Source organism: Odocoileus virginianus, chromosome 5 (assembly GCF_023699985.2).
Source record: "Odocoileus virginianus isolate 20LAN1187 ecotype Illinois chromosome 5, Ovbor_1.2, whole genome shotgun sequence".
NCBI classification, from domain to species: domain Eukaryota; kingdom Metazoa; phylum Chordata; class Mammalia; order Artiodactyla; family Cervidae; genus Odocoileus; species Odocoileus virginianus.
In genome coordinates this window covers 17,357,895-17,377,611 of record NC_069678.1, presented here as the reverse complement: position 1 = coordinate 17,377,611, position 19,717 = coordinate 17,357,895, and the positions used below count along the sequence as shown (strand labels likewise).

The 19,717-nt window shown below is 40.6% G+C and overlaps 1 protein-coding gene across 11 annotated transcripts in view; it reads left to right on the top strand.

Moving 5' to 3' along the window:
* The first annotated feature begins 904 nt into the window (after positions 1–904).
* The window catches only part of DCAF8 (DDB1 and CUL4 associated factor 8), a 42,027-nt gene continuing 23,214 nt past the window's right edge, over positions 905–19,717 (top strand). The window contains exons 1-5 of one of the 11 annotated variants that reach the window (XM_020885083.2): positions 905–1,007; positions 2,101–2,173; positions 14,410–14,565; positions 15,662–15,736; positions 18,147–18,805. In XM_020885083.2, the coding sequence (XP_020740742.1) occupies positions 15,688–15,736; positions 18,147–18,805 (708 nt within the window). In that variant the 5' untranslated portion in view covers positions 905–1,007; positions 2,101–2,173; positions 14,410–14,565; positions 15,662–15,687. The other 10 variants (XM_020885126.2, XM_020885120.2, XM_070467605.1 and 7 more) reach the window with 10 other exon arrangements.

Sequence of the window (19,717 nt, the reverse complement as noted above, 5' to 3'; positions counted from 1 at the left end):
CGAGTGACAAGAAGAAGGCCAAAGGGCTAGAGCAGGGTTAAAGCTACGGAATATGGGAGAAGAGAAGTAGGTGCAGTATCATGTAGGGCTTTCCTTGGAGGCCCTTTTGAGCGTTTTGATTTTTATTGTGTGATGGGAAGCTTTTGAGCGAGTGATCTGGCTTACATTTTAAAAGTTCACTCTGAATGCCTTTATTTAACTAGTAGGGCAATAATGGAAGTAGACAAACCACCTCGGCATCTATTGCAATAGTCCACGTATTATAATAATGACACATAATACGAATGTAGCGGTAGAAGAGATGACAAGGATCCTTGCACCCCGGCCTTCTCGTCACCACCCCTCCCCACCCCACCCCAGGCCTGGCAGCTGGGTGTAACCTTTTCACGGGTCTTCTGCACGCTTCCTTCAGGTGTCAGAAGTAGGTAGAGTGAATACCTCCAGTCCCATTCTTGGGAGTCTTCAACGCATTACCCTGCTTCAGAGAAAGAGCCTCTTGAATAGCTTAGCCGCACCTCAGGCTTCTTCAAAAATGGAGGCTCCCAGGGGTAAATAACTCTCAGAGGTATAGAAAGCACTTAAGAAGGTGCTCAAAGGAAAAAGGGTTTCAGAAGGAATCTAGAGATTGTTCCCAGTATTCAAAAACGGGGGGAAATGGAGGTCGTTCAGAAGGTTGCCTGCCATCCTGTTAGAAATGAAGTTGATTTCCACCACAATTCTGGGACGCCGTCTATCTTTTGAGTATCACGAGTAAAGTGAACCCCCAGCAAAACTACGAGAGCAACTTTCCCTCTTCAGTCATGCGCACGCGCCCCTCGCTCCGTTTTCCGTTGACTTTAAGCCCCGCCCCCTATGCGTCCTTCGAGGAGGGTTGGGAGCCGAGAGCTCGCGCGACCACTCTTCCCTCAGTCTTCTCCAGCACAGCGTCGCAAAGGGGCCGGAAAGCGTGGCGGCGCAGGCGCAAGCGCAGAGAGCGGAGGCGGTGGTGGTGGCGGCCGCTGGCCAGTGTAAGATGGCGGCGGCGTTGGTGGCGGCAGTGGACGGGGCGGCTGGGCCCGGAACAGTTGGAGCAGCCGCTGGCAGAAGGATGACCCAAGAGGGGAAGCGGGCTGCTGAGCCTCGCCGGCTCTCGTGCTTGTAACTGCCCCAGCTGGACATTCCCCCCCCACCCCCCCCTTGACCTACCCGGTCCGTGTCTCGTTCCGGCTTGGCCTGACCCCTTCTCCCCTGGCCCAAACCCCTTCAGGATGGGTTTGACTCCTTTCCCAAGCTCCCAGGGCTCAGGTCTTTTTCGCATGACCCGAGTCGCCGCTGGGAGGACTGGCCGCCCTTCCCTCAGGTCAGCCCCAGGGCTGCCCCTAGGAGCCTGCCCCACAGTCTGCAGGACCTCTTGCTTCGTCGGGTGACCCATTTGTGTGCGCTCCCCCCCCCCGCCCCCGCCCCGTTTAGATTGAGGGACGCGGCTCCCCTCGAGTTTCCCCGTAACCTCGGGGCCACCGCGCAGTGTGCCCCCCTCCCCCATCTCGAATTCTCGGGCCCAGCACCTTGTACGGAAGGCCGAGGTTCAAGAACCCGGGAGTCAGTTGTTGCCGTCTTTTCCTGTCCGCTTTGTAATGTAATTCTCGTAGTCTGCCTCCCTTCACCCCTAAACCTTTCAGGACACCCTAGAACGGTCCCGTTTGGTCCCTGTTAGTTGGAAAGCATCTGGTGGTTTGAATTTCTGACTCATACGATTGTTGCTGGAGTCTGTAAACAAACCGGCACCAGCGCTATCACGTTCTCTCCGGGATTTCCCCCTTGCTCTGTGGCTTCTTGTTGAGAGGTTCGGTTATGGGTTAGCTTTGAAAAGATTCAGGTTTTACTTTCAAATGAGTTTTACATTTTAGCAGAACTGGGAGATTACTTGCCTTGTTCATTTCATTTCTGTAACAGTGTTTGAAAGTTACTTGTTTAGTAGTCAGATAAATTTCCGTGGTTCTAAATAGTTCGAGGAGGTCTGAAAAATGTTAGCATGTATTAATAATTTTTTATTATATTACAATTTTTTATTATGTTTAGTAGAAGAGACACCTTTGCCATTTAAACTTTAACTTTTCTCAGTCCTTCGGTGAATCTGCAGACCTATTTTCTCAGGAGCTCAGCCTGACCCTACTTCAGTGATAAAGGAGGAAAGGTGAGTAGGAGTTGAAGGCATTTAAATTCCTGAGTTCGAGGCATACCCTACCCTGGTGCTCACCACTAAAGTCATAAAATTCCTGCCACTGTTTCCAAAGAGTTGGGGTATTGTTCTTGGCTTTGTTCCACTTCTGGTTAAATTACTTTTGCAAGTTTAATTGACCCTGGGCTTCTTGACTTTGTGTCCTAAATGGTTGCTGCATATCTTCACATGACTCCAGTTAAGCCTAGAAGTGAATGTATCTTCCTCTATTCATTTGCCTTGTGTTTTGCCTTTGTGCAGATCGTGTTTCTTACACTATTAAAAGCTGGGAATTAGTTTGCCAGAGTTCTCTTTAGCCCTTTGTCAAATCAATTCTCTTTGCCTCTCAGGGCTTTGGATTGTCATTTCTTGCTATTTAGAGGGGAACATTTAGCTGCTTTTAACTAAAAGCTAGTGAATCCTGAGTGATACTGCCTTTAGTTGGTGTCTAAGTTCATCCATCTCAGAATTCTGATTTTTCAGGACTTAGTGATAAATTTTGAGTGGAAAAAAGACCCCACAAAACAGTGGTGCTCTTTTATATCTAGTCTGAAGAATTCTTATTTAGCAAAGGAATCATCCTATGCATTCAGCAGCATGGGCCAGTGCCACAGAGGGAGTTAGGACATACTACTGGTAAATGTAATTTTGTAAAGATTTTGGATTCCTGGTAGCAGAGAATAGTACTATGGTTACGTTTCATGGGATGTGATGGAAGAGCTGAGTGGCCCTGGAAGGTAGACCTGGCTGATTCTTAATATGTTTATGATTTGTAGTAGAAATAGTTTGAGGGTCACACTGGTGAGTTTTATTCCACATGGTATTCTGTGTAGAAATTGCTTATTAGGAACTGAAATAATGTCATTGGCAGTATGTGTGTGTATCAATAAGATAAAAGAAAAATACAGTCTTTAGAACTTGATAGGTCTGGGTTTAAATACTGTACTAAGATTTATTAGCCATGTGACCTTGGGCAAGTCACTTAAACTTTTCTGAGTCTTTTCTTAATTTCCACAGCTTGATAAGTGGGATAATACAACTTTCGTCTAGAGTCATCAGTATTGTGTGAGGAAACTCATATAAAGGTCTTCCATTATGCCTAGCACGAGGTAGACACTAAAATAATTTTTCTTTACACATGATTGATATAGCTTCAAATAAGTTGTATGTTAGTTTCCTCCTCTTTGCATTTTACCTTTGAACATATTTTCCTGGTTATTTTTTCAGTTTTTTTTTTTTTTTTTTTTTTTAAGTTCTACCACTTTATTGCTACCAGCCCATCTCCCTCCACCCTCGTGCACACATGCTCAGTCATGTAACCCCATGGACTGCAGCCCATCAGGCTCCTCTGTCCATGGACTTTTCCAGGCAGGAATACTGGAGTGGGTTGCCATTTCCTTCTCCATCAGATTCATTTTTAATTGGCCAGCTTAGATGTGTTCTTTGTAGGTGCCCACCTAGGGTTGTCTTTTGATCGTGATTCAGGTCATTCCGGTGGGAGACCAGAGAACAGCAGGAATATTAGATGTTGATGTATGTGTCTTTCTAAATTCATTCTTAAACTAAGCATCAGTAAGTTTCCTTTATTCTTTGCTCCTACCTCCTGGTCTCTCTTTTAGCACACCTAATCAGAGTTTACATATAATTTCTTCCCTTCCTGATTCAATGTTGCTCACCACCTCAGCTCCGACTACCACTTATGCCTTTTTGTTTTTGCCACAGAAAGCATACATTTTTTTCTAAGAAGTGGTTGGGCTCTGCAGTGATCCTCATCAATAGCTTATTAAAGGACTAGACCATGAGGGACTTCCTTGGTAGTCCAGTGGTTAAGACTGTGCTTCCATTGCAGGGAGTATGGGTTTGATCCCTGGTCAGGGAACTAGGATCCCCATGGCCAAAACAAAACAAAACAACCCTGGACCATGAAAAAGTCTCCTTTCTTTTTGAAGTGAATCTGTGCTAGGAAGTCAGGAATGCAGTGTTTATTTCATCTCCCCAACTTAGCCATCTTAATATGACAGCAGAGATGAAAAGTTTTTAACCTTCTTTTGTTGGCTTTTGTTTCACATTTTTTTGAGAGAGGTAAGGGCACATGAAAATTAAGAAAATGTTGATAACATTGCAATGAAAGCAACTGTATTCATTCAAACCAATGATCAACTTAAAGTTAACCAACTTTCATTACTACCATCTAGGGTCTAAATGGTCTTCTCTTGAAAAGTAAAAACTCTTGGGGTGAAGGATAGTAACATGCACTTTATTATTTGTGGTGTTTTTTGTTTTTTTTTTTAGATCTAGAGTTCTGTGTTGAGTAGGGCAGGAGCAGGTGTGGGAGGAGAAAAGGAAATATGTTGAAAGAGCCATAACTTTGTTCCTTATTACTGTATGCTGGGTAAGCTCCTCCTCCCACCATCACCACTACCAGGAAGGTCTTCACATTTTATGCTCCAGGTGACACCTGTATATACAGTTAACCAGTATTTTTAGTCTGTGGACCACAATTCTAAAATTCTTGTATTTCTGAGGATATTTTATATTTCAGGGTGTTGCATAAGAATTGTTGCACCTTGCTAGGAAGTATTCCTACCGTGGCTGCAGTAGGAGGCTAGTTATGCTTATGATCTTAGTTTCCACCACCAACCTGACAGGGCATTTTATACAGCAGCTTACTAAATGTATAAGAATCAGTCTCTGTGATCCTTAGTTTCGATTAGGATCAACCCAAGACAGTAGCGTGTCTTCAGAGAAAACTTAAAAGAAATGTCTTCTTGTTACCTTTTAAAAACAATACTGGCATTTCAAAAGCAGACATACTCTAGTAGAAGACATTCTATAGAAGTGTGCCCTGTTGTGGGAGACTGAGGTCTTCCAAATTTCATGCTCTAGGTCCTGTGTTCTATCAGATGATTTAAAGGCTTTTAAATAATGAACTGACTGGTTGACCTTTGTTTTCAGTAGATAGGTTTATTTCTGGATTATTTCTACTGTGGAAAAGTTACTCTAAACATGTCTAGTAAATGTTCAGATTTTCTATAAAAGAGTTATCCAAACACCTTTTTATTGCTTCATATTGGCGTTAGAGTTAGTTTTTAAGATTGAATTAATTTTTTTTTAAGCGGATTATTGGTGAGCCAAGATAATCTGTTATTTACCCTCACCCATTTGGAACCCAGGCAACTGAAGGAATTGAATCAGCGGCAGTCATGGAAGTAATGACTGTGCATATCTTAGTTTCAGAGCCCAAAGGCAGTGATTTTAGATTAGCTTTACGGTAATACTGAAAACTTTTCATCTTTCATTTTCATGAGTAAACTTCATCACTCTTAAAATTGGTCAGAAAAAGGGGCTATCTGTTCTTGTTTACTGATTCAGTTATTCTTAGAGTGAGAAGAAAGTCTTGAAAGGTCTTTAAAAATTAGCGTGTGATGCATTTTATGAATTTGTCACTTCTTTATATAGCATTTTTTAAAATTTCTGCCTCTACAGAACATAGTTTCTGGGCCAGAAGCTCAGTTTCTCAAGTATTACCTTTACCCAAGGAAAGTATATGCCCAAGATAAGCCAATGAACTAAAGCTGTCCTGAATTTGCAAATAGGGCATGATAAGTGATTAATTTGACAAAGATGACATCTGATTAATGAAATGTAGTATATCTAATGAATTAGGTTATTGCAAAAATTTTCATCGTATCTAAGAAGTTAAATATTTGTTCTTATTCTCTGAGGATACTATTTAAGGAGGTCTGGGCAAGTTCTAATGTGAAGCATCCATGTTGCCTCATGTGTCTTTTTTTTTTTTTAAGTTAGCCATCTGGAAAGCTATTATAGGATTTACCTCTAGTGGTAGCCAAGAGGCTGTATTCCTTTGGTGTTTCAGCATTGCCACATTTTCAGGTATGTTTGTAACCTTACTCAGGACCCACATTATACTCTCGCCTCTAGTTTCATTCAGATTGGAGGGCACTTCTTGATGTTTTTTAGCCTCTCCTTATTTTAAGTTGCACCCTTTTATCTCTCGGGTATCCTTTTGAACAATTTAAGAAAAAATTTGAAATGTGAAAGGCAAAAACAGGTAATGGGGACTGGATTCTGATGTAAATACAAATCATGTCATAGTAACACTATGTTTAATAGTGTTAGTAACAAATATTTAAATATAAAACATTTCATAGAAACACAGTGAGATTTCCTAAGAAGTGATTTTCCTTAAAATTATTTAAATTGAGGTGAATGGGCTTAAATGTTATTATAAAAAGTTCCTAAGTGCTGGAGATAGCACTTAGCGCATTCCTAACATACTCTGAAATATTGTTAGTAGAATTAAAGTCAGTAAACTATAAACATAGGGCATTTGGTGTTACCAACAGGGAGAGAAGGCTTTTGTTCCAGGGGAGGAGCAGAGGTCCTTGTTTTTAGTATAGTTCATGTAGGACTTATGTTCATCCTCATCATTTGTGATGATTGCTTTGAAGTTTTCACCTTGGCTGTCTTACGACCCTTCAAAAGGCAGGAGAACTTAAAGAGACTTCATGTAGTGGGCTCTTGGGTGTATTGCTTTACCCTAGTTCATAGAACATGAATGTGCTCAAAGGAAGGTTTTAACAGAGCTTTCTGAATTCTTTTTTTTTTTTTTTAATTTATTTATTTAGCTGCACCAGTCTTAGTCATGGCTTGCAAATTCTTAGTTGTGGTATATAGGATTTAGTTCCCTGACCAGGGACCTGTGCCCCCTGCATTGGGAGCCCAGAGTCTTAACCACTGAACCACCAGGGAAGTCCCTCTCTGAATACTTTAAAAGACCAGTGATACAGCAGGTAAGCAGATTTCATAGACTTGTAACTATGTCTTGATTTGTGTACAGTGTTTGGAGGATCATTGTTGAGTGGTGAAGATACCTAGGCTTCTCTAGAAAATGCATTCGGGAACCAGAGATGAGAAGCTAGAAAAATAATATAAATGCCTGACACGTATAGACAGCCAATTGCAAATATCGTGTTTAATCCTCTCCATTTCTTCAGGATAATGGTATTGCCCCATTTTACAAAAGAAGAAACAAACTCACAGGTAGGTGGTAGAAGTGAAATTCAAACCCAAGTCTGAGTAACACCAAAGCCCTTTCCTTTTCATTATACCATATGCTGTCTTTAAAAACCAGGGCTCTTCAATGCCAAGTGATGAAGCAAATTGAGCTGAAAGGTAGAATTCAGTGCTGCTTATAAAAGTGCATTTAAAGTATAAAAGGTCTGTCCAAATGATAATATGAATGAAAACATGTTTTAATTGTTCAAATATAGATCTCAGATTATCATTAATTGCTAACCTAATAAGTTTTTTATGTAAATAATTTTAATGGACTTAACTGAAGAGATAGCTGAATCTTTTATGATACTTGAATAGGGAGAAAACCAGCATTTTCACTCAGTTCCTGAGGTAATTCCACAGAAAAGCAGTTGGTTCATTGAGCCAAACACTGTCAGTTCTGCCGCTATACAGTGTTTCTCACGTTGATACCCTTCTTTTCATTTCTTCTGCCATCAGCCTAATACAGGGTCTCATTGCTTCTAACTTTGGCACCTTTGTGATAGCTTTTAAAAAAAAATATTTCATGTGTGTCTTTTATTTGTTAGGATTTTTAATTGTACTGGGTCTTGGTTGCTGCACATGAGCATTTCTGTAGGGGTTACTCCGCTGGGACGCCGGGGCTTCTTGCAGTGGCTTCTCTGGTGGCAGAGCACAGGTTCTAGGCGCGCAGGCTGAGATGGTAGTGCACAGACTTAGTTGTGCATCAGCATGTGGAATCTTCCCTGATTGGGGATCAAACCCATGCATGTCACCTGCATTGGCAGGCTGATTTTTTTTTTCCATTTATTTTTATTAGTTGGAGGCTAATTACTTTACAGTATTGTAGTGGTTTTTGCCATACATTGACATAAATCAGCCATGGATTTACATGTGTTCCCCATCCCAATCCCCCCTCCCGCCTCCCTTCCAATCCCATCCTTCTGGGTCTTCCCAGTGCACCAGCCCTGAGCACTTGTCTCATGCATCTAACCTGGGCTGGTGATCTGTTTCACCCTTGATAGTATATTGTTTCAATGCTGTTCTCTCAGAACATCCCACCCTCGCCTTCTCCCACAGAGTCCCAGAGTCTGTTCTGTACATCTGTGTCTCTTTTTCTGTTTTGCATATAGGGTTATAGTTAACCATCTTCTTAAATTTCATATATATGCATTAGTATACTGTATTGGTGTATATCTTTCAGGCTTACTTCTCTCTGTATAATGGGCTCCAGTTTTACCCATCTCATTAGAACTGATTCAAATGAATTATTTTTAATGGCTGAGTAATCCATTGTGTATATGTACCACAGCTTCCTTATCCATTCGTCTGCTGATGGGCATCTAGGTTGCTTCCATGTCCTGGTTATTATAAACAGTGCTGCGATGAACATTGGGGTGCACGTGTCTCTTTCAGATCTCTTTCAGATCTTCGGTGTGTATGCCCAGGAGTGGGATTGCTGGGTCATATGGCAGTTCTATTTCCAGTGTTTTAAGCAATCTCCACACTGTTCTCCAGAGTGGATGTACTAGTTTGCATTCCCACCAACAGTGTAAGAGGGTTCCCTTTTCTCCACACCCTCTCCAGCATTTATTGCTTGTAGACTTGGATAGCAGGGCAGACTGATTCTTATCCACTGTGCCACCAGGGAAGTCCTTTGATAGCTTTTAAATTTGTTTCTCCCTTTTCTGTCCATCTTATTCTTAACCAAAATTTCCTGATGCCTAACACACACACACTCACTCACTCACTCTTCTACTGCGCTACCAGGGAAGTCTTTTAAACTTGTTTCTCCCTTTTCTGTCCATCTTATTATTCTAACCAAATCTTCCTGATGCTTAACACACACACACACACACACACACACACACACACACACTCTTCTTAACTAATGAACTATTATTCTAACCAAATCTTCCTGATGCCTAACACACACACACACACACACACACACACACGCGCGCGCGCTTCTTAACTAATGAACTATTATTATAACCAAATCTTCCTGATGCCTAACACACACACACACACACACACACACACACACACACACACTCTTCTTAACTAATGAACTATTATTCTAACCAAATCTTCCTGATGCCTAACACACACACACACACACTCTTCTTAACTAATGAACTATTTCTCCCTGAAACTGAATATAATCCTTATTCTGTTGAATTGTGACAATATTCTATTTATCTTTTTCTTTCTTTTTTTTTTCCATTTTTTGGCTGCACCAAGGGGCTTGTGGGATTTTAGTTCCCCAACCAGGAATTGAACCTGGGCTATGGTAGTGAAAGAGCAAAGTCCTAACCACTGGACCACCATGGAATTTCCTATCTTTTTTTTTTTTTAATGGTACTGACACTTGTGTCTCTTACATCATAGTTGTATACCTGTTGTTCCTAATCGATTATTGGCTACAAAAGGTATTATGACTGCCTTGTTTGTGTTTGTAGCTCCTGTCTTGCCTTGTACATTGTTGCATTACTAGCATGTCTCAGTACAAATGGGCCACTGGGTGGTGCCAGAGGCCTATAATTTAGGTTAAAAAGGGAGACGAGCTGCTGTGTGGTTACCCAGTGCTGTTGCTTCTTCTGCAGGAAGGAACAGAGATTAACTTCCCTGATCCCAGAAACATTTATAGTTTCTGCTCCTCATTCCAGCTTACAGTATAGTGTGTTTATTAATAACACCTCCAACTACTTTAGTAGAGAGTAGCCCAGAACTAAAGGCTTGCCCCCTTATAAACATGTTTTATGTAGTATGAGTTTCAGCTTCTTTGGGGTCATTCTTTGAATTTCAGTGCCTAAGGTTCTCTGTCTGATTAATGAACACTGTACTATTAGAGTCGGGCTGGCAGCTGGCGTTAGGAAGGTTGACTTGGAGAAGTGTTTGTTGTAAAGTAGAAGAGTAGTAAGGTAAGGAGAATGAATTTAAATGAGTCATTTCAGTTTGGAAACAAAAACTAGGTATGGAGAAAGTAGTACTGGTTGATTCCAGATGGACTGTAGGGGTCCAAGACTGAAAAGCAAATTTGTACTTTGGGTGGAGATCAACCCTGACAGCTGTTCAGTCATGAGTGGTATGGGACATCTGTCCTCCCAAGAGGAACCAGGGATTGTGTGGCTAAGATATCTGTCTTACTAATAATTGAAGTAGTTTCTACCGTCACCTTTCACCTTCAGAGGAAATTCTGAGGCCTTGTCTCTTTTAAACATGAGTGTCTATGTAAGAGAGTTGGGAACTTAAGTTGCAGAATGAGACATGCCAAATGAGACAGCTGGATGGACCCAAGAGAATGTTGGGATTATGTAACTCAAGAGAACTCACTGAACCTAAGTTCAGATCTTAGTAAAGAGATCAGGAACAGTAATATTATTTAGAAGTTGAAACTGAGGTAGAGTAGAGTTATCAGACCGTTTTCCTTAGACCCTAGACTCCAAAGGGATTAAAGTGAACTTCAGAGAGAAATTTCAAAAAGGTAGAAGGCATATGTATACAAATTAATAGTACAACTACTGTAACTACTTTGGACTACTTTAAGCTTCTGATATTCTTAGTTGTCACCTAGACAGTAGGATTGAAGACTTTTATGAGTTCAGGATTTATCTTACCTTTAATGGGGTTCTGATAAGGCAGCTTTGTTTGCAACAAAAATTATTCCATGTTTTAATTTTCAGACAAGAAAACCTGACATTTTGCTCTCATTTATTGTGACCTATTGACCACTATTAGGTAGCTTTTGTTAATAATCACAGGCTCGAGAGTCTAGTATTTTTAATTGTTGGGTTGTATCTTGTCATTTAACACTTTGCATGAATCTCCTCCCCCTTCCCCCCTTTCTCTTTTCTGGCCAGATTGATTGATAATTTACATACAGTAAAATTTACCCTTTATTTTATTGACCTATCCTATGAATTCTAATAAATGCATAGTCATGTAACACCACTGTGATGAAGGCACAGAACATTTTCACCTTTCCAAAATGTTTTCTCATGCCTTTTTGTTGTTAGTTCCTTCTTCCCAAATCCCAGCAATGACTCTCTGTCCCTGCAGTTTATCTTTTCCAGAATGTCCTATAAATGAAGTAATATTACATGACTCAGTCTTGCTTCTTTCACATAGCATGACACATTTGGGATCCATCCATGTTGTTATGTGTATCAGTAGTTCATTCTTTGTGTTGCTCAGAAGTAGCCTGTTGTGCGGTGGACCATGATTGGTTTATCCATGACCTAGCTGAAAAACACTTTTCAGTTTTTTGATGGATCTATGTAAAGTCTCTTAAAACATTTACATTTAGATTTAGATGGATCTTTTCATTCTTAGTTTCATTTTTCTTCAGTACATACCTGGGTAGGATTCCTGGGTTGTATGGTAAGTATAAGTTTAACTTTATTAAAAAAAAACTACCAAACCAACCATTTTCCAAAGCAACTAACTACCGTTTTTCATTTTTCTGAGCGGTGTATAAGAGTTGAGTTACTCTACCCTTTGTTATCACTTGATAAAGAAAACTTTCATTATTATTTTTAAAATTTAAGCTATTTTAATAGGTGTGTAGAGGATTCTCATTGTGGTTTTAATTTGTATTTTCCTGGTGACTCATAATGTTGATCATCTTTTTCAAGTGATTGTTATTTAGGTGTGAGACTCTGTAACTATGTTCCCGTTGTCAAATATGTCTTTTGCAGATATTTTCTTCCAGTCCATATTTTCTTCCGGTCTTCTCATTTTTTAACAGTGTCTCTTGAAGAGTAGATTTTTAATTTTGATATATCCAGTTAATTAACTTTTTCTTTCATGGTTTGTGCTTTTTTGCCCTGTCTTAAGAAATATTGCCTACCCTGATGTCACAAAGATTATCTACTTTGTTTTCTGGAAGTTGTATTGTTTTAGCTTTTACATTTAGGTCTGTGATTCATTTTGAGTTAGTTTTTGTATATCGTTCAGTGTACAAACCGAGTTTCTTTTTTTACATTTGGATATCCTGTTGTTCTAATATACCTGGTCTCTTGTATAACTCTTGCATCAGTGTTAGGATAAGAAAGCAGTCCCAGTGGTTTTAAACAAGAGATGTTTGGTGCTTCTTCCACAGACTACTCTTACATCCTGTATTAACTCCCTCTCTTCTTGATTTTTAGCTAATATTTTATCATGTACTTGGTCAAAAATTTAAGGCCTTTTTAAGACAAGAAATCTCAGTCATTAGAATTTTTTAGGTAGAAATTGAAATGATACCTGGGTCTTTTTCACCATCCCCCAATAGTTTACTCTTTAACCTTCACTTTGGCAGGGGTTATGGTTATTTTTAGTGTACAGGCAGTAGAGCTGGTCTAGTTACCCCCCCCCCAGCTACCTGGGGCAGTGAGTGCTTCCAGACTCGGACTGGATTTTACATGGAAAATGATCAAGGTAAAAAACGGTGCATTTGTTGGGGATGGAGTGTATTAAAGAATAAGAGTAATTTACGTTTGGGTCAGATATGGTCCCTAAACTCAGATTGTAAAATAAGATTGCATTTTTTGGTGATGGTAGAAATTCTAGAGTGACTCATATGCTTAAGACCTAGAGAACAGTTATAGGACTTTAGCCTGTTTTAATTTGGGCACTTACTCTAATTTCTGCCATAGTGCTGAGATGTTTTTAAGTTTCATTTTGACAGACAGTTATATAGTAACAACTCATCCCAAAAGTAATTGCAGTTTTATCACTGTCATCATTTCTGGGCTTTTTAGAGAAGCAGTCCCCCAGAATGGAATATATGTACCCCATGGGGGATGGAGGGCTTCCCTGGTGGCTTCGCTGGTAAAGAATCCGCCTGCAATGTGGGAGACCTGGGTTCAATCCCTGGGTTGGGAACATCTCCTGGAGAAGGGAAAGGCTACTCACTCCAGCATTCTGGCCTGGAGAATTCGATGGACTGTATAATCCATGGGGTCATAAAGAGTCAGACACGACTGACTGTCACTTCAATTCACATGGGGTATGGAAGATGATCCAGTGGTGTATAGGGAAAGAATATTGAAATTTTTAATTTTTTCTAGAAAAATCAAGCTCAATAATTAATGTGAATTGATCAAATGTGGGTTCATGCGCAGAGTTTTTACTGATAGAAGTTCATAATCAGTTTTGAGATCACTTCTCTAAGAACATCCTCTGCAGAAGTTTTAACATATAATTCTGCTTAACTGTACCATCTCTGTAATTACTATTTTACAAAAGAAGAAAATGAAGCCCAGAGAAGATTAAGCAGCATATCCAAAGTCATGTCACAAAGTTTGTTAATAAATGTAGCTAGTACTAGAATCCTGCACTTCTAATTTTCAGCCTGTGACTAGTTTCACTGGACTCTGTGGCCCCTAAAATGTGACCTTTAGAAGCTATCAGCTCAGTGATTAAACAGAGTTGACGTAGACTATGTTCTGTTTCTGAATTTAGGAATAAATTCTGTCAGCTTTTTTCTTCAAAGAAAAGATCCCTCCTTGTGAAAACCTTAAACCAGTTTCCCAAAAGGCAGATGTTCTCTGCAACTTCTGGGTATAGTTTGAACTCCATGGCTCTCCTTTTCTGAGAAGTGGTTCTCAGAGCTAGGTAAGCATTAGGCATTTGGCTCCTCCAGCCCAGCAGATGTTTTCTAGAGCCATTATGAGACTGAAGTTCGAGCACTCTGGGCTTCTGTAGAAGTTGATGAGATTGAGTTTTGCGATAAGGGCCTCTGGAGCTGCTTTAATGCTTTCCTGGGAGTGGATATTAGTGAGGTGGGATGCATGGTGTGGTTGGCAGTTTCGATTCTTGAGATGAAAAGACAGCTCTGTTAGCAGTTGACCATAAGGTACGTCGATGACCTTAGGTTTTAATCTTAAAGTAGTACAACTATTTTTCCCTGCTCCATAGACTTTTGTGATTAATATAATTAATTTAAGCCCTAGGTGGGGAAGAAGATACTGCTGAGTTACCAAAGAATATACACAGGGACAACTGAGAGGAAAAAACAAGTGCTGTGTGAGGAGAACACTGTACAAAAATATATCATTGAAGTAGGAGGAATAAAACAGCCTGCTCTGCAAATAGCTCTTCTGTTTTTCTTTATGTGGCTTCACAGATCTGTTTTTTGTTGACATTGTCTTTCATCATCACCCTTCCAGGTGTCCCTCCTTCAAATTCAGCCTCAGTCCTGCTCTTGGATTATTTCTACTGCCTCGTCCTGGCCTAATGTGAGCAAGTTTTGGGCAGCTATCTCTTGGCAGAGGATACTTTTTTTTCCTTCGAAGCAACTTGGATTTCTGTAGAGAGAGTAGGGGGTAAGGATAAGGATGGGGCTGCTTCTGGGATAATTGTTTTGGGAATGAAAGGGCTGTTGAAAGATTAGAGGCCAGTGTGCCTGGGTACAAGAACTGGAGTCATAATCATACTTTGTCTTTTACCAGTGCCTTTTGTCCAAGGCACTGAAAGGGCTTAACAGAATTCTGGTCTGAATAATATTCTTTGCTCTTTGGAATTTGCTTGAGGTGGGAGTGAGGCCCTGAAAAAATAATGACTGTTTTAAAGGGATATAAAAGGAATAAAGTTAGGTACCCCAGTTCCTAGCTAGGGCCTCGCTAAACAGACAAATCTGGTGAAAGTTGATGGAAATAGGTGAAATAGTGTTTGCCATTTTATGAAATGGACTGAGATGGTTTTAATGGAAATGTTGCCCTTTTCTTCTCCATCTTTGCATTTGATGACTGACTAGTTGTAAGGGAAAGAAAAACTTTTAGGCTCTTTTTTGGGGTAGGGTGCTCCTGGGTTCTAATTTGACTGTATTTTTTATAATCCTTAGTTTGTGTCTGTGCCTGTAAGTTTGAAACTAAGCATCTGAATGGCCGTAAAGCTCAAGGTGTTATCCCAAGAGCTCAGTTTCTTCCATCTCGGCTGTTTTGTATGTAAAAACATACTCATTTTGACCCGTCTCTTCATGTTATGAAGACAAATGTTTTATAGACTTTGTGGATACATAAGAGATTATTCACAACAAGATTTTTGCCTAAGAGGGTAGTGCTGGAGCTAACTTTTTTTGTATTAAGACTGCTTGCTTGCAATACCTGTCACTTGATATAGACCTGCTGTTCCAGGATTTATTTCAGTTCCTTCTCCCCCATCTGAAAAATCACTGACAGTTACTTGTTAAGGTAAAGAGATGGGAGTTGGCCTCCCAAAGATACGTCCCTTTATGGAATTTAGACATGGGATAATATCTGACATAGTTTTCAGCAACTGAGAAACCCTGTTGAGCACACACCAAAAAATCATTTTTATAAAAATAACAAAGGCTGTACATTGCTAAATCTCCTGGTGCCTTTTATCATCTTTCCCAGATTGTTTCCTAATTTTTTCATTTTCTTCCTCTCCTCAATCCAGGCTGGCTACAGTAAATATCATTCAAGATGTCCAGCAAAGGGAGCAGCACAGATGGCAAAACAGACTTAGCTAATGGTAAGGGACCAAAATGAAGGTGAAGCGATTTTTGCTGTCGACTGCAAAGAAAGTGGAGACCTGGATTTTAAGGGAGGGAGTGAACTCTTCCTGTGTTGTTTTGAGTGTTGGAAGTACATAGGAAACACCTTTTTGTTTCTGGTACTTTTGTTCCTTCAACTATTATCTTGATTATTTTCAGAAGATCAGTAATGGAGTTGTGCCTCTAAGAGGTAAAGTGGTTTGGAATTCTGAAAGTTTGTAAGGGTGGACAAAACCTAGGAGATGCTGTTAATAAAGGAGGAAAAGATGATCTAATTGGTGGTGAAACCAAGGTAGTTGTTGGGAAGGCAAGACTTCCCAGTTATAAGGAGAGGGCTCTTTCCATGGTAGATCATAGTTCAATAGATTAGATGAGAGATAGTTATAAATAACGGGGATTAGGGCTTTTTTTCTTTCTTTCTTTTTCTTCTTTTTTTTTCTTAGGGAAGACTATTAAATTATTGGGTCTAGGACATATTTGAAGGCAGAATATCAATATTCTAATAGAATATAGCTACCCGTGGGTCATTTGACCAGTGCGTCAGCTCGGAGCGAACTTCCAAACTAGAGAAAGTCCTTCAGAATAGTTGGGCAGCACAGAGTCCAGTCTTCCTTAGCACCTTGTAGGTTAAGATTATAGGCTAAAAAAAGAGATTATAGGCTAAATTCTAGTTGATGTAATTGGTAGAGCAATGAAGTATTGAGGAAGGAAAGGGGAGACTTTCAACATGCTGTTTTTCTACCCCTTTTGTTCCTTTCTTATCACTGCTGCTCATTTATTTTCTGTAAGGGAGAGTGATTAAGATTTTTCACTGGGCTTAGTTGAAAGACACAGAACTCTAGAGGGGTTTGAGATAGAGAATTGGAGTTTGGCCATTAGCTAGATCAGGGATCGCAAATTATGGCCTGCAGGCTGCTATTTTTGTAGTTTATTGGAATTCAGTCATGCCCCATTTATATTTATGGTTGCTTTTGTGCTACAACATGGAGTTGAGTACTTGTGCCCGTGAAGCCTAAAATTTTTATCAGGTGTTTTATAGAAAAAAATTGCCAACTCTTAGCTGTATCTGGTCATTGACTGTTAGGGTCCTCTTACTGAGCTTGTGATATGCTCTGGCCCTTATCTTAAAGTGGTAAGACCCCCAAAGTCATCTTTGTTTGTTAATCATAATTTTAACAATATGTGCTAGGAGGTTTGATGTATTATTTTTTTTCTTCTCCACAGAAGTGATGGGTGTGAAATTTTATCCCTTCTCACCACTCCCAATCTCAAACCCAATTTCATTTCAAAAACCACACTTATTAATCTTTCTCACTGCACACAGGAGCCTCAGCAAATGTAGTTCCTAGGAGCAAATTGCTGCACTTTTCCTCCTTCCAGTTCCTAGCCATTTTCACACTGTACTCTTAGTTGAAGTGCTTTTTGAAAACAGATGTTTATGTGTCTTCCAACTTTTCGTCACTACTTGAACCAAAGACATATGTGTTTATCTGTTTTCCATAATAGACTTTGTCTAAGAGTTCATTGAAAAGAGATTTCATTGCTTCAGAGAGCTTCAGAAATTACTGCTCTTATCCAGATGACTAAGCAAGAAGATACTCCCACTTTGAATCCTTAAACCATCAGTGTGGTACTGGAGTTGAATAGCTTATCCCAGAGTCACACATAGCTGGTCAGACTTTCCTAATAGCCTTTACTTCTGGCAAGATAAAATTTGTAGTCATCTGAGGAAAGGAGGCCATAAGCAGTGTTTAAAATTCTCATTTGCGCTCTCCTTTCTTTACATCTTGACTTTAGTTTGGAAGTTGTAGCCCTGTGGGCTCCAGAACATTGCCTGAGTGTTCACTGGTATATAATTTGGGTGTTAGATAGGAGAATTCAGTATCTGACTGTTGGGAATTATATTGCTTAGTGACCCAGTTATTTTATAACTACCAGTATGGCAGACCTAGAATGTGATGAACTTTTCTTTTCGAGCCAACTCATGCTGGGGATGGCTGTTCTTTTTCCTTATATTCAGCTTAATTGCTAAAACTAATGGATGCCCGTCTAGCAAAACAGAGCCTAAGGTAGTTAGACTCGGGCATACTTTAATAAAATCTGCCAATGCTTTGCTTCTTTAGAATTTATTATAATCTTTGGTTGTCCTACAGTTCTCATTTGTGTGTCCTGCAGTTCTTTGTGTGTATCTCTGGCTTTAATCTTTTCCGGATTCCCTCTTAGAAAGTACTCTTTAGGAGCGTTTGTAATGAAAACATTTTTGACCAATGTTGGTTTATGGGTCTCATGATGTGATGATTTTTTTAGACTATGGAGGGAAATCCTTCTGGTCACTATCTTATTTCCTTATTTTGCCCCCTCACCTACCCATTCCTTACTAACATGCAGGAAGCCTGTCTAGCAGTCCAGAGGAGATGTCTGGTGCTGAGGAGGGGAGGGAGACATCCTCAGGCATTGAAGTGGAGGCTTCAGACCTGAGCTTGAGCTTGACCGGGGATGATGGTGGCCCCAACCGCACCAGCACAGAGAGTCGAGGCACAGATACAGAGAGCTCAGGTGAAGACAAGGACTCTGACAGCATGGAAGACACCGGTCATTATTCCATCAATGATGAGAGCCAAGTCCATGACCGCTCGGAGGAGGAGGAGGAGGAGGAGGAGCACCCTCGTCGTCGTGTGCAGCGCAAGCGGGCCAATCGCGACCAGGACTCATCGGACGATGAGCGGGCCCTGGAAGACTGGGTGTCCTCAGAGACATCAGCCCTGCCCCGACCTCGCTGGCAAGCCCTTCCGGCCCTTCGGGAGCGGGAGCTGGGTTCAAGTGCCCGCTTTGTGTATGAGGCTTGTGGGGCAAGAGTCTTTGTGCAGCGTTTCCGCCTGCAGCATGGGCTTGAAGGCCATACTGGCTGTGTCAATACTCTGCACTTTAACCAACGCGGCACCTGGCTGGCCAGTGGCAGCGATGACCTGAAGGTGGTGGTTTGGGACTGGGTGCGGCGGCAGCCAGTATTGGACTTTGAGAGCGGCCACAAGAGCAATGTCTTCCAGGTGAGGCAAGGGAACAGACTGGCAGTTGAGAAAATTGGGCATGAGTTAGATAGGCCTGAGCTGCTGCTGGAGTAAGAGTGATGGTTGTGGTAGGAATTAGATATCAGGAGGTGGTCATACCTTGGCTCCCATAATGACTTAGAAGAGTTAAATACACTGAAAGACCCATGGTCATCTTTTGTTTGCTTGAGCACAGAAACTGTTAGAAGCCTCATTATGATAGGAAGAGTGTTTGGAAATCATCAGGAAGGCACTAAATGCCGTGCTTGGAGTCTTATAATGTAAGAACAGAGGCTCTTGAACCAGACTGCTGAGTCTAAATCTTGGCCCAAACCCTTAACTAGCTGTGTGATTGTGAGCAAGTTTATTTAACCTCTGTCTTTCAGTTTATTTGCCTTTAATATAGGACTAATAGTGTACAGGGTTATAAAGATTAAATAACAGTAGAAGCTAAGCAGTTAGACCGTGACTGGTACTTAATAAACCATTGATAGATAAAGGTAACATTTTTATTCTCTGGAAGTTTTACTTATCAGCCCATCCATCGTATAGTACTAGACATTTATCCCTAAGCATGTTCTCTTTCCTTCCCCAATATCCCCTTTGGTTTCCTTTACCTTTGTAGCAAATTTTTGTTGACTTCCTGGACCAAGGAAGATTCTTCTCTTTTTCCCTTACCTTTCTTTCTTACTGGGTTAGTCCTAGTTCACCTGAGTACTTATCCTATACCAGTTCAGCCTTCCAGAATCAACAGAAATGCTCTTATATTAGAAATTCTTTCTCTTCTCCTTTAACCCTCGGAAGAAATTGGACTTGAGCCAGCTGTGTGAGAACAGGAGGTCTAAATTTCCAGCTGTTGTATAGCAAAAGGGGATGATTTGGGGTTGTCTTCACGTTTTTACCTCTCAAATT